Here is a 21,092-nt window from a genome sequence, read left to right as displayed (position 1 = left end):
ACGGACAAAGAAGTGTAGCACTGAAAGCAGTGCTCCACGTGCTGTTTGCTTATTTTGTCACGTTCGGGGCTGTAATTCAGATCAGTGAGAGGTTGTGTCGTTGCTTCTTCTGTAACCCTGAGTGCCTTAAAATGCTCTGCTGCTGTAGCTCTCCATCTGGACGCTCCAACCCTGCGTACAAGCATGTACTGAGTCTGTGTGAGTTAAGCAGCCCTGGTTCAGCAACTCTGACTCCAGCAGCCTGCTTGTCACACCACAGCCATGCTCAGGACTCCACCAGCCTTGGTTACTACTAGTCAAGTGACTCCAACACTTGACTAGTAGTTCCCAAATTTCCCCAAAACCATCTGTCCTGAAATGCCCAGCCCCCTCCTGGACTACTCAGAAGAGTAATAAGGTCTGTTGCTCCTTTAAAGAGACAAAAGCACAGCAGTTTGTTTCTTTAAATAGTGTTAACAATCACTTCAATTCTAACAAGCACTGGGTTGATTTAGAATAAAAGTAAAACAATTAATTTTATTTAATCAAAAAGAGACAGGGTATAAAGTCAGAAATGGTTACAAGCAAATAAAAGTGAAAAACACTTTCTAGTGACAAAGTCTTAACAAAACTACAGTCTTGATTCAAGGTAAGACTCTTACCTTGCTCCTTCCAGCAAGATGGCGGACCAACCCATTAGTCAGGATCTCCCACAAAATCCAAAAGTCTTGGTTCCCTTGTCTTCTTGGGTGAAAAATAACTTGGGATTCTTTGCCCATCTCTTTTATACACCAGTGAACTTTTGAAATGTATCCTTCCCACAGTCCAGTGCCTCTGCTGTGAGGAAAAGTGCCATGGAGTCCGATGGAGAAAGTTCCCTCCTGGTTTCTTCCCCGCTCATGCTTTCTACAATGCAAAGTGATCTGTCCCTGCAGGCTCCAATATGCCAATGGCTGATCACTTGATTATAATTACTAGTTGTCTGTGATTGTACCGGAATGGAAGCATAGGCATTTTCTTTGCCTGGAAAAACCCTCTTTCTCCACTCCCCAGATTTATCTAGTTCAAATACATTTTAGTAACATCATACAGAGGGAATTCATAACTTCACATATAACATGAACACAGGCATTTTACAGTGATACTAATAACCACTGTATTAGCTTTCATATGATACTTCATAAGGCATATTTTGTATAAATATTATTGCAGTAGTGCATAGAGTGTGATTACGGGGGTGACTAACTCAAAACAAACTCAATCCTGGGGCTTCTCCCCTTTTCCCAAAAGAAGATCCAAGCAGGAAGGGGTGGAGCAGGGGCAGGGCCTGTGGCAGAGCCCGGGGTTGAGCAGTGAGCCTCCCCCAACACATTGGAAAGTTGTCGTCTGTAGCTCCAGCGCCGGAGTCGCATATTAACGTCTGTAGAGCTGCAAGTAGCTCCGGAGCCACAGGTTGGCCACCCCTGCTCTAGCACAACTGGGCAGTCATAGGTGCACTGGATCCCCTCCTTCTTAAAGTAGCCACTCACCCTGTCACAGTAATGAACAGCACCAATCAAAAGTACAGTTGTAATTCTACGATCAAATGCACCACTGAAACGTAGTTGTGGCAAATATTTGGAAGTTCACACCAAATACTTACTTCAGCCAATATAGTATGATATTATTTTTTGGTGCCCTAAAGGAATTTGTACCGCTAAAGAATGCACTGCCAGTGACAGCAGAAACCCACAGAAAGGCTACATTTTTGATTACCAAGGGCTTTTATTTCAACAGCTGCTTGGGTATCTAGTAAATTTTTGAGTTTTGTTGCTTTCTGGCAGTGATAAGTGAACAAGGCCTGTCTGAAAGACCGCTCTACTTCTCACAAAGCCACAGTATAAAATGAGTAATCACTGAGTTACCTCATGACAGGGTATGAGAATTCCCACTGCATAAGGCTCCAGTGATTGCCCCAGTTTTAAACAGCAAAACAGAACAAAAACATTCAAGCTTGGATCTGGCAGACTGAAGAAGAAAGGGTTGAAACGGGAGGACAGAATATTAAAAATTACCTTCATGCTCCCCCCATCCACATGCGCGCGCACACACACAAACAAACACATCATTCACTGGGCTATTGTACAGATTGTGATTTTACTGCCAGTAGTTTGCCTCTCTTTACTAGGTGCTGATATAAATACAAAAAACTCTCCAAACAGTTATGAAAGAGGAGGAACTTAGTTAAAAACCAAAGAGCGCATTTTCTTTTCCTTCTTTTCAATATACTGCATTTTTATTTTTACCTACATTTTGCCCCTGTGTCTTCAGCTGGAAGAACATCGTGCTGAGCAGAAAAAGCTGAAGTATCTACAGAAGAGACAGGCGCAGATCATCAAAGAGAAGGACCAGCTGCAGAGTGAGCACAGCAGAGCCATCCTTGCCCGCAGCAAACTTGAGAGCCTCTGCCGGGAGCTCCAGAGACACAACAAAACCCTCAAGGTTAGTAAGAGGCCTCTCAAACTATACAGCAGGATATATGCCCCATACTGTGTGGGCAGGCTCAGAAACGTTACTATGCTGTTCAAACATCACACTGAAAAGATTATTTACATTAATGTACACAATATGCAATTATATACCGTAGGCCTCATTCCTGCTTACATTAAGGCCCTTTACTCAGTTCTGGCTCTGTAAAAGGGCCATTAGGTGAGTGTAAATGACATTTTCACCAATTGTAATCCTTATTTATGCTGTCAGAGTGGTGCAAAGGGCCCTTTGTGTGAATGACACACAGGGTATGCTTACAATGCAATCAGAGGTGTGACTGAAGACTGTGTAGACATACCTGAACTAGCTCTGAAGCCATTGCAGCAAGGGTGGCAGCATGGGCTGTACAATCATGCCTGGAACCATGGGCAGCTACTCAAGTGGCTAATCGATGTTGCCACCCTTTCTGTCATGTAATTCTTGTACACAGTAAGTTGCAGGACTACTGCTAACAGTTCAGACTCTTGTGCCAGATGTGGACAGGCTACAGAGATTCCTTTACAGAGAGAGATACATCAGATGTGCCTGCCATGAGATCATTTAAATCAGCGTTTCTCAAACTGGGGTCTGTGGACCCCTGGGGGTCCATGAAGGTACTCCAGGTGGTCTGCAGGCCTGGCTGATCAACTCCATCCCCCTCTCTCCCTCAACTCCTCCCCTCCCTTCCAGTGCCTCCTGCACACCGGGAAGCAGCTGTTCAGCAGTGTGAAGGAGGCATTGGGAGGATGGGCGAGGAGTGGGGATGGGGCATGCTTGTGGGAGGGAGTGGAATCATGTCCAGGGTGACCAGCCCCACTGATCAACTCCTCCCCCTCCCTTCCAGTGCCTCCTGCATGCTGGGGAACAGCTGTTCCCCAGCTAGGAGAAAGGCGGGGGGAGCGAGGACCGGGTGTGCTCTGGGGAGGGGGAAGAAAGACGCAGGGAAGAGGAGGGGCAGGGGTGAAACGGGGTGGGAAGAGGTGGAGCCTTGGGGGAAGGGGTGGAGTGGGGGCAGGGCCTGGGGCTGAGCAGGGGGGCTTGCGGGTCTGTGAAAAATTTTAAATCAAAATGGGCGTCCTCGAGTTGCTAAAGTTTGAGAACCGCTGCTTTAATGCATTGCTAGTCTCTGGCTTATTACAAACTCAGGTAAAGTATGTTTCACACAAGACCACCTAGTGGCAAAACATTATAATGCAGCTTTATATTGCACTATATCTCCCCCTTTAAGTTTTACATTCCAATCATTTACAAAATGTACACTAGGACACGGTCTTTAAAGTTCAATATGGATTAGTCTGTTAAGTGTCTCTGAATCATACTGGTTTTCTAATTACACAACCCGAACACGTAACAACTCGATCGTCTGGCTATCCATAGTTGCAACAACTGGCCATGGTTGGTTTGGAATCTGTGTCTTTTTTTTCTTGTTATGTACCTACTATCTGCAGAGTTTGCTCTGTTGATTGTGATCTCTCAGCAACAAACTGTAGTTGTCAACAGTTTCTGCTGAACTCTCCATGTTGGTTTCAGTCACATATAATCTGGGCATGAAGGGTTTTTTTCCCCTTTACAATAGCTAGATTTCTCCATCCTTTTTCTCCATTCAGCTTTGACAAAAACACGATCATGTTCTACACCCAGCAGTTCTCTGAGTTACCTCTGTTGTAAAAGAGTTTAAGATCTTTCCTTTTTAGCTGATTCGGCTACTCCCTTCATGTCTGGCCACTTTGGAGATATGACTTTGGAAAAGAACCTAACAGTAGTTCTGAGGTCTTCCCATCAGGAGTTGTATTGGATTATATAGGCATTGATCTGTAAATCAGAAGAACAAGGAATGGATCTTCTTGTTGTCCGAACAGCTCTCTCAGACTCTCCATTTGCTTGTGAGTAATGTGGGCAGCTAGTAATATGATCAAAATCATATTTCAGTTGGAATTACTTATATTCTGCAGTGGTGAATTGTGGTCCATTGTCTGTCACTAGTTGTTCTGGAATACCAAAATAAGCAAAAGTGCACATCAGTTTCTCAATAACACTAAGACATATTATGTCTTTCAAATACATTTCTATATACCTGGAAAACTACCAACCAGCTAATGATGGCCTCTAAATTAGCATAAATTTGCAGCTAGTCTCTTCCAAGGCCTGTCTGGTAGAGTTGTTATTCTATGTGACAGGTTTCAGAGTAGCAGCCGTGTTAGTCTGTATTTGCAAAAAGAAAAGGAGTACTTGTGGCACCTTAGAGACTAACAAATTTATTGAGCATAACCTTTCGTGAGCTACAGCTCACTTCATCTATGTGGTTCAGCATTGCCTCTTAAAGTTATTTTACTGGATCTCCTTTTAAAACTCCAGTATCATCAAATACTTCATTGAGTTCTTCCACCTTTCTCACTAGTCCCATCATGGCTGCCATACAGAAGCTGAGAAGATCATTGGTCTTTAATCCTTTGATCACATGCACTTTGAGTGCAAAACTTTTTCTTTTTTTTTGGAGGGGGGGTATGTTGTTTCTGTGGGGAATTGGTCTGTGCAGTTCAGAATACCTCCAGGGCTAGTCAGAGATGTGTCAGGTGACTTCAGCTCTGGGAGGTGCTGAAGGTGATTGTAAGTCCCCTCTGATAATATGACTCATGTCTGCTGCTGAATCAATAGTCTTTCCATGAACATCCAGTTTCACTCTCCAGGTGGGCTCTGTGTCATCACACATGATAAAGCCCAGAAACTATGGCTCTTGATTGCCTATGAGTCAACACCCTAACTGCTTTAGTGCAGCAAATTGCTGCACAACGTCCATATTTTGTGCATTTATTACATATTGCACCTTTGACTGGACATGGATCCCTGGACTATGAATTTTCCCATATCTTATGCATTTAGTCCAAAAAGTATGTAGTTAGCCTGGGCTATATCCCTCTTAGTCTCAGAGGTCCTATGATAATTACTTTTAGCCCTCTTTACAGCTTGCACCTGGACCAAAATAAAAAAAAATTTGCACCAAATCGCACCTGGAGCTGAAGCTAGCAAGAGATGTCAAGAGTAACAAGAAGGGTTTCTTCAGGTATGTTGGCAACAAGAAGAAAGCCAAGGAAAGTGTGGGCCCCTTACTGAATGAGGGAGGCAACCTAGTGACAGAGGATGTGGAAAAAGCTAATGTACTCAATGCTTTTTTTGCCTCTGTATTCACTAACAAGGTCAGCTCCCAGACTGCTGCGCTGGGCATCACAAAATGGGGAAGAGATGGCCAGCCCTCTGTGGAGATAGAGGGGTTAGGGACTATTTAGAAAAGCTGGACGTGCACAAGTCCATGGGGCCGGACGAGTTGCATCCGAGAGTGCTGGAGGAATTGGCGGCTGTGATTGCAGAGCCATTGGCCATCATCTTTGAAAACTCGTGGCGAACGGGGGAAGTCCCGGATGACTGGAAAAAGGCTAATGTAGTGCCAATCTTTAAAAAAGGGAAGAAGGAGGATCCTGGGAACTACAGGCCAGTCAGCCTCACCTCAGTCCCTGGAAAAATCATGGAGCAGGTCCTCAAAGAATCAATCCTGAAGCACTTGCATGAGAGGAAAGTGATCAGGAACAGCCAGCATGGATTCACCAAGGGAAGGTCATGCCTGACTAATCTAATCGCCTTTTACGATGAGATTACTGGTTCTGTGGATGAAGGGAAAGCAGTGGATGTATTGTTTCTTGACTTTAGCAAAGCTTTTGACACGGTCTCCCACAGTATTCTTGTCAGCAAGTTAAGGAAGTATGGGGTGGATGAATGCACTATAAGGTGGGTAGAAAGCTGGCTAGATTGTCGGGCTCAACGGGTAGTGATCAATGGCTCCATGTCTAGTTGGCAGCCGGTATCAAGTGGAGTGCCCCAAGGGTCGGACCTGGGGCCGGTTTTGTTCAATATCTTCATAAATGATCTGGAGGATGGTGTGGATTGCACTCTCAGCAAATTTGCGGATGATACTAAACTGGGAGGAGAGGTAGATACGCTGGAGGGGAGGGATAGGATACAGAAGGACCTATACAAATTGGAGGATTGGGCCAAAAGAAATCTCATGAGGTTCAATAAGGATAAGTGCAGGGTCCTGCACTTAGGACGGAAGAATCCAATGCACCGCTACAGACTAGGGGCCGAATGGCTAGGCAGCAGTTCTGCGGAAAAGGACCTAGGGGTGACAGTGGACGAGAAGCTGGATATGAGTCAGCAGTGTGCCCTTGTTGCCAAGAAAGCCAATGGCATTTTGGGATGTATAAGTAGGGGCATAGCGAGCAGATCGAGGGACGTGATCGTTCCCCTCTATTCGACATTGGTGAGGCCTCATCTGGAGTACTGTGTCCAGTTTTGGGCCCCACAGTACAAGAAGGATGTGGATAAATTGGAGAGAGTCCAGCGAAGGGCAACAAAAATGATTAGGGGTCTAGAACACATGACTTATGAGGAGAGGCTGAGGGAGCTGGGATTGTTTAGTCTGCAGAAGAGAAGAATGAGGGGGGATTTGCTAGCTGCTTTCAACTACCTGAAAGGGGGTTCCAAAGAGGATGGCTCTAGACTGTTCTCAATGGTAGCAGATGACAGAACGAGGAGTAATGGTCTCAAGTTGCAATGGAGACCATTGGATATTAGGAAAAACTTTTTCACTAAGAGGGTGGTGAAACACTGGAATACGTTACCTAGGGAGGTGGTAGAATCTCCTTCCTTAGAGGTTTTTAAGGTCAGGCTTGACAAAGCCCTGGCTGGGATGATTTAACTGGGAATTGGTCCTGCTTCGAGCAGGGGGTTGGACTAGATGACCTTCTGGGGTCCCTTCCAACCCTGATATTCTATGATTCTATGATTGTAAGCTAGTTTCTTGTCTTTCAAGACTGGCAAATAGCTCTTGATTTTGCTGTTTGACCAGTTCAGATACTTTGCTATTTGAATAGCTGCCTGTAGGGTTTTCTGTTTTTAACTGATCATAGAGCACGTAGATAAAATCTTTCAAAGCAGCTGCATTCTCAGGCCCAAAATCACAGTTTTCTGCTAATGCATGTAAAGTTCTGATAAAAGATTCAGCAGATTCCCCTGTTTATTGAATTCTTTGGTGAAAACATGCCCTTTCATAAATCACATTTCCATGAGGTATAAAGTATTCATCAAACATAGCCAGAAACCTTTCACAGTCATCTCTGTGATTCTCTTTAGTAAAGGTAAAATACTTAAAGATGTGCTCTGGGTACTTTCCCATCGCATAAATTAAAGAGCATACCTGGATATCTCCAGTTTCCTTATGGAGTTTGGTTACATTGTGAAATCTTGCAAAATATTGCTTCCAGTCTCTCCATTCTTAAGGTGTATCAAAGCTGAAGTTCTCTGGGGCCCTAAAGAGTGGCATGCTGATAAAATAGATCCTGAAAACGTTGTTGCTTTTTTTCAATGTGCAACCTTTGTTGCTGCTTTCCTTCTGTTTCTGTTCTCCTCTGCAGTTAGGTTGCCTTTACTGCTGACATCTTGTCATGTACCACATATGAACTAGTTACAGAGCTTCCACCACAGAGAGAGATACAGAGAGATTGTGATGGGATGACTATCCCACACTTACCCTGCAGAGTTTAATGCAGGCCAGATGGGCCAATTAACCCATCAGGTAGCTGATTAAGGAAGCTCAGCTGGGCAGGATTAAGCATGGCCTATAAAGCCCAGGAGCTGAAAGAAGAAGGGGTAGCTGGGAAAAGGTAGACACTCCTAGGAGAAAGGGAGGAGTAAGTGGAGACTGCAGTTACTACCTGGGAGAAAGGCTTTGGGGAACTGGTAGGCCCAGGAAGAAATGGGGAACCAGTAGTAGGAAGTAACCCAGAGATAGAACAGTGATGCCCGAGAGAGGAGGCCTGAACTGCTGAGCTGAGGGCCCCTGGCTGGAACCCAGAGAAGAGGGTGGGCCCAGGTTCACCTACCAGCCATTGGGCAAGTAGCACCAAGGCAATGAGTGGGAAGACTGCCTAGGACTATTGGGGAGCTAAACCTCCCCTGGAAGGGGTGAACATGGACTGTGAAACAGCTGGAGGGCCAAGCCACAAAGAGGATATTACAGGTCCTGAGGCTGTGAGGGGGCTGCAGGCGGACAGCAGAGACAGAGTGACGGTGTACAAACCGCAGGCAGGAGGCATCAGCCTTGAGTTAATCCCCAGACTACCACTCACCAGTCTGGCTGTGAGTGGTGCGCACCATGACAGAGATGTGTTCTCTTTAAGACACACTTTAATGCACTGACAGGTATAGCCATTGAGGTATATGCTCCGATAAGGCATATTACACATTGCGCCACTTAGTGACTAAACAGCATAATACAGTTTAGCATTTCTCTACGCATTCTGCCATGGCATCACTGCTATTGTTATTCAAGCTAACTAGATCAAAGCTAGCTCAGGTATTTCTACATGTGTTGTAGTCACAGCTCTGATTGCAATGTAGACATACCCTTAGACTCAGTATGTTTTATATATTAGATATGTGTCTCCATAACAAAATAAGCACTAGTGATTTGCTGCAGGAGACTCACAAGGAGCTATTGGGTATTTTGATATAATTTGGGTGCTGGGATATTTTGAAATGACCATTGAGGATGAACCAAGCCAAAAAGTCAGTCTTATTTGCCTTGAGGATGAGAAAGATGTTGACCTAGTCTGCAAAAACTGTCTGAAGTTACAGTATCTGTGTGAGAGAAATTTTAATGTGTGTCAATGGGCTCAGATTCAAAGTGTGTCTGTAACTTCTTTGGTGTATTAGGTTGTCATGGATTCATAGGGTCTGGTCTATGCCCCAGCCTGTAACCAGTCCCTTGGGAGTGACCCCTTTAGTGTGCTCGTCCCCAAGGATCCACACAGTTCCATAGGGGAAGACCCATGCCTCCAGGACTCCTAAAGTAGGCCTTCAGGCACCAGCAATCCATGGCTCCCTGCAGTGAGTCCAGCCAAACCAGACTCCTGTGGGAGACTTGGTCTATGCCCCATCAGGGTTCAGGGTTCTCAGTGAGTATCTATAGTGACACCAAGCAGCTTTTTCAAACAAGTTAACAATTTATTAGTCACCTAGCATACAGAATCTGAAAGTCCTTAGGCTAGCACAGAGAGGCAAAGGTTAAGAGAGTTCAGCCTGGCCAATGCCAGGCCGGGGCTCCCTTCAGCCATCTAGGCTCTCTCTCCATCTCCATCCCTTTGTCCTTAGTTCCCGGTGTTTGAGTGTCTCTCTCCAGAGGCCAGTTCTCACCCAGCTTTTCCTTTTGTCCTCCAGCTGGTGCCTTTGCTCTGCCTTCCTTCTGAGAGGTGGGGAGGAAATTTCCTTCCTCTTGGTTGCTGATTGCTATGAATGTCCTGGCCAATGTCCCAGTCTTTCCAGGTTCTCAATTGATATGCTTTTCAGCCAGTCCTTTCATGACCTATCCATACCACCAGAGACAGTATAGTTACACAAATACTTCATGTCTCTTACTTTGCCCCAACAGTAACATTTTGGCCCTTTATACTCTGAGCATAGCAAGGCAAAGCATGGAGGGAATCTCAGACACACGGGAATCATAAAAATATTACTAAAATTCCCATTTTTCACATATGCCACTTAGATGTGAAATCTACAATAACCATGTTTCTTTAAATATCTTATTTTCTATTAAAAAGGCTCTGTTGCTAATTTTCCTGCTAGTTGTTTGTGAATACCTATAAATAATAAATATTATTATTGTTATTACATAAAAAATCTCTTCTGATCATTTTACCTTAAACCAATATCAGGCAGTTTTAAAGTGACTAAAGTATGTCCACGCATAGTTAAATCAGTGGAAACCCTAAGTATTTTTTTTAAAACCCACCTTTAGTTAAACCAGAGCAACTTTGTGTGTAGAGCAGACCTAATAGTATGGTGAGAGTAGATATGGAACTGGTTGCATTGTTGAATATCATAAATGACATCTCAGTAGTCAGATACTTCTTGATCTCACTATGACTAGGGTAACAGAGTTTGCTCCCTATTTTTGCATGGGGCATAAGTAGTTAATAGGGCCTTTTACCCTTAAACCTAGTGAGACTATCTCCAATACCTGTCACCTTTTAAACCATTTTACTTTGGAACTGGGTGACCAGCCAGGCAAACTTTTGGCTATTATTATAAAGCCAAATTCTGTCTGGCTTCCATTGGCTTTAGTACTTGCCATGTGAACACACAAAACACAATTACACCCATAGCAAGAACCGAGTGTAAGTCTGTCCCCTAAAGGGGATAGAAGTTTAAAATTTGGCCACTACTTTCTTAGCCCTGGTCTCCACTACGAGTTTAGGTCAAATTTGGCAGCATTAGATCAATTTAACCTGCACCCATCCACACGATGAAGCCATTTTTGTCGACTTAAAGGGCTCTTAAAATTGATTTCTGTACTCCTCCCCAACGAGGGGATTAGCGCTGAAATCGACAGCGCCAGGTCGAATTTGGGGTAGTGTGGATGCAATTCGATGGTATTGGCCTCCGGGAGCTATCCCAGAGTGCTCCATTGTGACCGCTCTGGACAGCACTTTCAACTCAGATGCACTAGCCAGGTATACAGGAAAAGCCCCGGGAACTTTTGAATTTCATTTCCTGTTTGGCCAGCGTGGTGAGCTCATCAACACAGGTGACCATGCAGTCCCAGAATCGCAAAAGAGCTCCAGCATGGACTGAACGGGAGGTACTGGATCTGATTGCTGTATGGCGAGATGAATCCATGCTATCAGAACTCCGTTCCAAAAGATGAAATGCCAAAATATTTGCAAAAATCTCCAAGGGCATGATGGACAGAGGCTACAACAGGGACGCGCAGCAGTGCCATATGAAAATTAAGGATCTCAGGCAAGCCTACCAAAAAAGCAAAGAGGAAAACGGCCACTCTGGGTCAGAGTCCCAGACATGACACTTCTATGATGAGCTGCATGCAATTCTGGGGGCGGGGGGCCTCCCACTACCCCACCCATGTCCGTGGACACCTGCAAGGGGGGAGTCTCCTGCAATAGGGATGAGGATTTTGGGGACGAGGAAGATGAGGAGGAGGAGGAGGAGGATAGCGCACAGCAGCAAGCAGAGAAACCGTTCTCTCTGACAGCCAGGAACTGTTTATAACCCTGGAGCCAATACCCTCCCAACCCTCCCAAGATGGGCTCCCGGACCATGCAGCTGGTGAAGGCACCTCTGGTGAGTGTACCTTTGTAAATATGATACATGGTTTAAAAGCAAGCATGTTTAATGATTAATTTGCCCTGAAGACTTGGGATGCATTCGTGACCAGTACAGCTACTGGAAAAGTCTGTTAACGTGTCTGGGGACAGAGTGGAAATCCTCCAGGGACATCTCCATGAAGCTCTCCTGGAGATACTCCCAAAGCCTTTGCAAAAGGTTTCTGCGGAGGGCAGCCTTATTCCGTCCTCCATGGTAGGACACTTTACCACCAGGCCAGTAGCACGTAGTCTGGAATCATTGCATCACAGAGCCTGGCAGCGTATGGTCCTGGTGTTTGCTGGCATTCAAGCAACATCCCTTCTTTATCTCTCTGTGTTATCCTCAGGAGAGTGATCATCCCAGAGAATTGGGTGGGGAGGGGGGTTTAGTTGGGTTTGTGCTCCACGTTAACCTGAAAACCGCAGCCCCTCCTTTTAAATGGCCAACCCAATGGGTGCTTGGTATGGGAAAGGAGGGCGCTGCTGTCTGAAACCATTCCCACATGTTATGAAGGTTGAAGAAGCTGAAAGACTGTGACTTACCATGGCTGCCTGCAAGCCGAATTCTGTTGCCCGGCCCTGCATGTGTGATCTCTCACACCAAACCGGCAGGCCCTCAATATAAGAGGCAAAATGCGACCATGTACCGAAAGCTACATAATGTTAACAGCTTGGTTCACTGTGAAAGAGTCTACCCATTGTTCTCTAAAATATGTCTTTTTAAATACTACTCTCCCTTTTTTTCCTCCTGCAGCTGCAAATATTTCAACGCTCCCCCTATCATCTCCATCCCAGAGGCTAACACAGATAAGAAGGCAGAAAAAAAGCACTCATGATGAAATGTTCTCTGAGCTCATGCAGTCCTCCCACACTGAAAGAGCCCAGCAGAATGCGTGGAGGCAAACAATGTCAGAGTCCAGGAAAGCAGAAAATGAACGCGAGGACAGGAGGGACGAGCGAGATGAGAGGTGGCGGGAGCAAGATGAGAGATGGCGGTAGCGCGATGAGAGGAGGCAGGATGCAATGCTGAGACTACTAGGGGATCAAACTGATATGCTCCGGTGTCTGGTGGAGCTGCAGGAAAGGCAGCAGGAGCACAGACTGCTGCTGGAGCCCCTCCGTAACTGCCCTCCCTCCTCCCCAAGTTCCATAGCCTCCTCACCCAGATGTCCAAGAACGTGGGGTGGTGAGGGGTCCTCCGAGCACCCAACCACTCCACCCCAGAGGACTGCCCAAGCAACAGAAGGCTGGCATTCAATAAGTTTTGAAGTGCAGTGTGGGCTTGTCCTTCCCTCCTTCCCTCATCCACCACCCCACCCGGTGCTTCCGTCCTCCCCTATCCTTTCTGGGCTACCTTGGCAGTTATCTCCCTATTTTGTGTGATGAATTAATAAAGAATGCATGAATGTGAAGCAACAATGACTTTATTGCGTCTGCAAGTGGTGATCAAGGGGGGGAGGGTGGTTGACTTACAGGGAAGTAGAGTGAACCAAGGGGCGGGTTTTCATCAAGGATAAACAAACACAACTGTCACACTGTAGCCTGGCCAGTCATGAAACTGGTTTTCAGAGCTTTTCTGATGTGCAGTGCACCCTGCTGTGCTCTTCTAATCGCCCTGGTGTCTGGCTATGCATAATCAGTGGCCAGGCAATTTGCCTCAACCTCCCACCCCGCCATAAACATCTCCCCCTTACTCTCATAGATATTGTGGAGCACACAGCAAGCAGCAATAACAATGGGAATATTGGTTTCGCTGAGGTCTAATCGAGTCAGTAAACTGCACCAGCAAGCTTTTAAACGTCCAAATGCACATCATACCACCATTCTGCACTTGCTCAGCCTATAGTTGAACAGCTCCTTACTGCTGTCCAGGGTGCTTGTGTATGGCTTCATGAGCCATGGCATTAAGGGGTAGGCTGAGTCCCCAAGGATAACTATAGGCATTTCAACATCCCCAACAGTTATTTTCTGGTCTTAGAAGTAAGTCCCTTCCTGCAGCTGTTCAAACAGACCAGCGTTCCTGAACCTTTCAGGTACCTTTCCCGGCCATCCCACGTTGATGTCAGTGAAACATCCCTTGTGATCCACCAGTGCTTGCAGCACCATTGAAAAGTACCCCTTGCGGTTTATGTACTCGCTGGCTTGGTGCTCAGATGCCAAGATAGGGATATGGGTTCCGTCTATAGCCCCACCACAGTTAGGGAATCCCATTGCAGCAAAGTCATCCACTATGACCTGCACATTTCCCAGGGTCACTACCCTTGATATCAGCAGATCTTTGATTGCGTTGGCTACTTGCATCACAGCAGCCCCCACAGTATATTTGCCCACTCCAAATTGATTCCCAACTGACCGGTAGCTGTTTGGAGTTGCAAGCTTCCACAGAGCTATCGCCACTCGCTTGTGAACTGTGAGGGCTGCTCTCATCTTTGTATTCCTGCGCTTCAGGGCAGGGGAAAGCAAATCACAAAGTTCCATGAAAGTGCCCATACGCATGCTAAAATTTCGCAGTCACTGGGAATCATCCCAGACCTGCAACACTATGTGGTCCCACCAGTCTATGCTTGTTTCCCAGGCCCAGAACTGGTGTGCCATGGCATGAGCCTGGCCCATTAGCACCATGATGCCCGCATTACCAGGGCCCGTGCTTTGAGAGAAGTCTGTGTCCATGTCCTCATCACTCTCATCATCGCGCTGCCATTGCCTCCTCGCCTGCTTTTGCAGGTTCTGGTTCTGCACATACTGCAGAATAATGCGCAAGGTGTTTACAATGCTCATAACTGCCCTGGTGATCTAAGCGGGCTCAAAGCTTGCAGTGGTATGGCGTCTGCAGGAGAACAGAGTTGCAGCGGAAGCGGTGGCTGACAACAGATGCCACGAGAATAGATATTTACAGAGAATGATGAGAGCACCTGCAAGGTGGATTCATGAGAGCAAGAGAGCAGAGTTGCCACGGAAGCGGTGGAGGATGACGGTTAGCACCGCGCACATTTCCCGAGGAAGAACACACTTACCCGGGACCCCATGACAGACAACATGGAGAAATTCGCTATTGATACAATAGCAGCAGAGCAGAGTTGCAGCGGAAGTGGTGGATGACGACGGTGGATGACGGTGGATGACAACTAGCGGTCCTAGTGCATCGTCTGCTGCCAGCAGCACCTAGGACACAACAGCAGCGGTGTCGGTGAGCTGAGCTGAGCGGTGGTATGGCGTGGTATGGTGTCTGCGTGGAAAAAAGGCATGAAACAATTGTCTGCCATTGCTTTCATGGAGGGAGGGGCCACTGGCGACATGTACCCAAAACCACTCGCGACAATGTTTTTGCCCCATCAGGCATTGGGAGCTTAACCCAGAATTCCAATGGGCGGCAGAGACAGTGCACCGCTCCATAGGTCGATGCTAGCCACGCATCGCTAGTGAGGACGCACTCCGCCGACTTAATGCGCTTTGTGTGGACATACACAATCGACTGTATAAAATCAATTTCTAAAAATCTACTTCTATAAAATTGACCTAATTTCGTAGTGTGGACATAAAGATGCTATAGACCTTTCTGTAAAACACAGAAGCACTAAGCCTACTCCAGCCTTGTGCAGACATTACAAGCAAGCAAAATAAAATAAGCCTATGGGAAAAAATATCAGTGTCTCCAAAATGGATAAGAATGAAATTCATAATGAAGAAAGTCAGTTGCCAATTCTCACAAATTTAACATGATCCTTGTAGTATTTAGTGGATTTTTAAAAGGCCCACATTCTGGAGTCATGTGATTACGTGGGGAAAAAAAGTAAAGCTACATTTCTAGCCCTTAGGGTTTCAGAGAGAGAGAGAGGCTAAAAAACCAGAAAGCAAATAAAAAGAATCCAAAGTGTATTATTTTAACCATGGTTTTAACCCAATTTAATTATTGGTGGGGGGAGGGGAAGGAGAGCCTGGCACATAATTTTTGAACACTTGGGGCTGGCAAATCTGCTTATATTATAAATCATGGGGAAAAGAAACTATAGAAAGCAGCTGATAGTGTCACTTAAGTTACAAAGCGTAAAACTTACCTCTCCTATCCACATTATGAATCTCCTCTCACTTGCCATGGCATATTATATGCACATCATGTCATGTGAATATCATGTGTATAGTCTACACTCGTTCAGTGTGTGGAATTCCCACTGACATGCACTGAAGTGCTGCAGAATATGCAATATAGAATTGTACTACAAACAAGAAATACACAACAGAAAGGAAAGTTTGTCTTGGTTCTTTTTTTGGTTAATATCAGGAACCTCAAATCTTTATGCAGTTACAAACCAACCATGCAAATGATTTCCCTGCAACTACACTTGACAGCAGAAAACAGATTTTTAATTCTCCCTCAAGAAAAGCAAAATACATGTTCCTAAAAATAACAGAATTTATTCTCATTGTTATACTGTATATCCCACTGTCTTTTACAGAAGTCAGCTAATACCCCCAGTGATACATTTCTCTGTGTTGTGTTATTATTCTGAAAATTAGCTGACAGTCTGGTGGCTGTTTAATTACATAAATATCTCATGTCCCTTGTGCTTCTTGCTCATGGACAGTTAAGAGTGAAAGACTCTTATGTAAACACCAGCCAGTCACCAGTTCTGATTCTGGGCATGACCGAAGCAGTTTGTGAGTCAGACTGCACTGCCTCAGAATCACAGGATCATCAACCTAATCAGGGAGTAGTAAACTGATCTCACTTGCACTCCTTTCACTCAGGTGTGACTTCAGTGGAATTACAGTATTCTTAATTTACAAGATCAAAATCAATCCTGGATAATCTTAATTCTATGAGGTCTTTTATTCATAAAATATCACTCATTAAAATGATTAAGCCTACACATAAGGTAGCATTGCCCCTTTTTGACCCAAGTGGCTAGTCAAAGTTCAGGGCTATGTGGGAGTTTGAGGTGGAAGGAGAAATTGGTGGCAGCCAGGTATTTCTTTGATGCAGCCTTGTTTATTTACAAGGAATGCACAAAGTCCTGTGTCCCTGACCACAGAAGGACCCAAGAACAAAAGGGAGCGGGTCCTTAGCTTACCAGCCCCCCAGACCTCTTTGGCCAACACCAGACCTAAAAACTCTCTAGCTTTTCCCACTCCAGCATCACACCACTGTGCTTACAGGCTCCTGCTTGGTTTTTCTTGCCATTTTTCCTCTGCCTCTCTCTCTCTCTCTCTCTTCTTCTTCTTTGTGACCTCAGCAGTATCTGAATGCTCTCTCACAGTCCCACACAGCCCTCCCCAAAACAATACGCAGCCCAAAAGCTCCTGAGGGGGTTTACACACTCCTGTTGTCTTAGATGAGGCTTATGTTTATAGTTAAGTTAACTGAAGGGTAAGTTGACACCTATCACCTTCAGTGGCATTTTAACCCAACACATAACAAGCTTTCACCCACTTCATAACAGTATCTTCTTTCAGATGTTATGAGATTTTATTAAATTTATTATTGCACTTTTAACAGTGAAACATAGGAAGGCTATATCAGTATCATATTGGCATATGAGGTATGGATATACCTCCAATATGGGAATTAAGAAAAGAGAGCGAGGTGGAGGAGAGAGTAGAACTGGATCAAGGGGATATCTTAAGAATCAATTTTAGTTTCTGGAAGCTCATCCACCTGTAAGCATAGAGGAGATGCAGCATATTTATTTGTGTTAAAACTCCAAACCATAATTTACAACTTTTAGAGAAGTGAGTGTAGATTTCACTAATTAATGAAGGAAATATGATTTGCATGTTCTGAATGCTTCGAACATGCTGAAAGAAAATCCTACAGGAAGAGATTCTGCTCTGTGACAGCAGTGTGAATCCAGAGCATTGGATTTGTGGAGCTACTCCAGCTTTAACAGCTGTAAGCAAGAGCAGATCTGACTCTTAACGTTTAGAATTATGAAGAAAACTTAAATGATCTTGCTGTACAGAAACAAGCCTGAGAAACCAAGAGCAACAGGCAATAGAGGGAATGCTCACAGATTAATAGGGATAGGAATGACTGGAGATTTTGGATGTACTTGAGGTGAACAATTACACAGTAACACAAATAGGAAAGTTTACTTTGAGCCAGGTGATGGCTGCCCCAATGTGGGGGCAACAGCCTTCCCCCTTCCGTGTGACCCTGCTCAGGGGGCAGCACAACTGGTGTGGAGAGAAGAAACATTGCTAAGCTAGATCTAGAGAGCCATTGCCTCTCCACTGGCCCAGTGCAGGTGCAGTACATGCCACTCCCTTTCCTAGGGAGCTAAAGCTACTGCTTCCTGGTACACTCTGGGAAGGAATTCTTGACAAGTCAGTCAGCATTCCTCCTACAGTAGTGTCTAGAGGCCTCTGAGATCAGAACCCCTTTGTGCTAGCTATTGTACTTACACATAGCAAGATACAGTCCCTGCCTGAAAGAGTTTACAACCTAGACAGGCAAAGGAAGTATTATTATCATACCCATTTTATAGATGGGAAAACCAATGTACAGTGTCACTCAGGAGTTAAATGCAGTTTTCCTGAGACCAGTTCAGTGTCTTAACTATAAGACCAGCTTTCCTTTCAGCTAGATGCAGCCTCGTTTCAAAATACTTGAAATTCAACTGGTGACCATTATCTGATACCTAAAATCATAATATGAGAAATTCTGATTGGACCAGCTACTCTATGGACTCCCAGTTCTGCACAGCTGCTTGTAGAATGTTCCAAAACCCCACAAGGCAGTCAGTAGCTCAAAGCCACCGTCTGGCCTTTTGTTTGGGGGAGAGAAGGAGATCAAATTGAACAATGCACCCCACACCAAAAATGCATGATGACTCTAACAAACCTTAACCAGCAATTCTTTTGTTGTGCTTCAGGTAATTATTCTTCCTTCCAAGGTGAATAATAAATGAGACCCAAAGTGTTATCACTGTGTATGTTTTAACATTTGCACAATTGCTACTTTCTGGCTATTTTATGTCACCTTGCTATAAAATGGTTCATTGTAGCTCATCTCCAAGACGTGGAAATGTTTTGCTTTATATTCATTTGGATATATTTATTACTTTACTGAGCTCAGAATAATGATAATGATATTTTATTAATGCACTTTGCTCTTCTAAAAGAATGAAATATCTATGGAGGCTCGACTTAAGGATTAGGCCCTGTGCTAGGAGTCTAAAAGACACGTATTCAATTCCCAGCATTACCAAAGGCTTCCTGAGTGAGCTGGATAGATCACTTTCTCTCTCTATGGCTCAGTTGTCCACCTGTAAAATGGAGATTATAATATTGCTTTCCTCCCACTCTTTGTCTTGTCTATTTTGGTTGGAAGCTCTTCTTTGTGTGTTTGTGTGTACATATAGCGCTTAGTTCAATGGGGCCCCAATCTCAGCTGTGGCCCCTAGGCACTACTGTAATACAAACAATAATGCTATCCCAAATTTCCCTCCTCCAGAAAACTGCATGACTCTGTGATCTCCATCCATGTCCAGTCCACCACAAGGAAAAGTGACCTCCAATAGAAGCAGTAGTTGTTTTTCATCAGATCTTTAAGATGTGTTCCTTGTAGAAAGTGTAGAATGTTACACACCCACTGCGCGCTCGTTTTTTTTCTAGAATAGGAGATAAATCTATGCCTTTGAGGAACATCTATAATATAAATTAGAGTGTGCTAGTCAGCTACAGCTGTGTTCACACATGGTTATAATAAATTATCCTTGTCCAGTGTAATCAGGGATTTCATATAAATAAATATGCTAGCTGAACTATGCTATGGGATTGTAAAGTAAGCCACTATGCAATTTGTAGGTTGGTTTCTTAATGTGTTCTAACATGTTAGGTGTGGCTACCAATAATGTTACAACAGGATTACACACCCTTAGAAGCAAATAACTAAGAAATAAAAAACTGGGTCATCCCAATGCTAGAACACTGAATCCAGGCATCTGATACTTTCACTTATACATAAAAACATCCTAAATAGAGTTTCACTGATAAGTGTGGAACAAATCCGGCCATCCTTACTCCGGCAACACTCCCATTATTTGGCTCTGTGTTGGCAAATAAACTTCTGTATCTGTACAACACACGGCCCAGTATAGTTGTCTGATTTACTGCTCGATGAAGCAGAAGAGACTGGGTTATGAGAGAGAAACCCCTCTATTGGTGCTGAATGAAGACCAAACATTTTTGTTCGTGGCCAAAACTTTTCGGTTTGGGGGGGTTTCAACTAAAAGCCGAAACTTTCCACAGAAAGCAAACACCTTCCAACAAACATGGTCATTTTGTCAAAAACCCAAGTTTCCATCAGAAAACAGTTTGGATGCAACATTTTTGACCAGATATCTTCCTTCATAGCAAAGGTAATGCTGAAATATTGGGAATCGGTACATTTATATTTTGTATAAACATTCTCATACCCAAGCTGCTCTGGTTTGAGAGTTCCTTTTAACTCAATCTGTATAAATGCAAGTCCTTGTTTTCCTCCTTTCTTTCAAGGCTACTGCCTAATCCAGTCTATGTATTTATAGTCACACTCATTACCTGGGTTTAAAAAAGAAAGACAGAGCTCTAAAGAGACATTATAACCTTCAGATGAGTCCAAGTCTTTTCTTTTTTTTTAAAGCTGGCTGTTGTGTTACCCATTTAAATTATCACATTCTCCACATTTTTAACAGGAGGAAACTCTTCAACGGGCCCGGGAGGAAGACGAGAAGAGAAAAGAGATCACTAATCATTTCCAGGGCACACTGAGTGATATCCAGACTCAGATTGAGCAGCAAAGTGAAAGGAACATGAAACTATGCCAGGAGAACACAGAACTGGCCGAGAAACTGAAAAGCATCATTGATCAGTATGAACTCAGAGAGGAGGTGAGACTACTGAGGCATGCAGCCTCCTTGAGGTAGGGAAAGGCAGGTTTTGAAGTTCATGAGGATTAGATTTATTGACACCACCCCATCCTCTTCATCTGCAATCATTTTTGTTCTTCACGAGGCTTTTCCGTGAAATGCAACATGGATAACATTGTCAAGATTTAATAACACATTGCAGTTTAATCCAGACCTCATCAGAAGCAAGTTAGTGTTTCAACCTTTCTCTGGCAGCTGCAGATTAATAAAAAATGTAAACCAGGGATGCTCGGCATCTGAACAGACTCTAGTGTGCAGACCCGCAGTAAAAAAATATACAGATAGCATATTATCCCTTCAGTAAATCTCAGGACTATTGAGAAAATTTCAACAAAACTCCTATATTTTCAAACTATGCTGATTTTTTTCCCATCTTTAGTAAATATCTCAACTCATGACTTTGTGGGACTTTTTATTGTTAATTAGTATGTTCATTGTGGTTCTCAGTCCAAATATATGCACTAAAAACAGAAGGAAAAGTGAC

The 21,092-nt window shown here is 44.4% G+C and overlaps 1 protein-coding gene across 1 annotated transcript in view; it reads left to right on the top strand.

Annotated features, from left to right (window-relative positions):
• TXLNB (taxilin beta) overlaps positions 1 to 21,092 on the top strand; it is a 61,276-nt gene that overhangs the window by 20,278 nt on the left and 19,906 nt on the right. Inside the window, exons 4-5 of the mRNA XM_084624494.1 lie at positions 2,290 to 2,460; positions 20,375 to 20,569. Of these exons, the coding sequence (XP_084480620.1) occupies positions 2,290 to 2,460; positions 20,375 to 20,569 (366 nt within the window). The remainder of the gene's footprint in view (positions 1 to 2,289; positions 2,461 to 20,374; positions 20,570 to 21,092) is intronic.

The sequence above is a fragment of the Lepidochelys olivacea genome, assembly GCF_965140295.1.
Source record: "Lepidochelys olivacea isolate rLepOli2 genome assembly, chromosome: 3".
In the NCBI taxonomy this organism is placed as follows: Eukaryota; Metazoa; Chordata; order Testudines; family Cheloniidae; genus Lepidochelys; species Lepidochelys olivacea.
The sequence above is the reverse complement of the archived record's forward strand: the minus strand, read 5'-3'. Positions and strand labels throughout refer to the sequence as shown.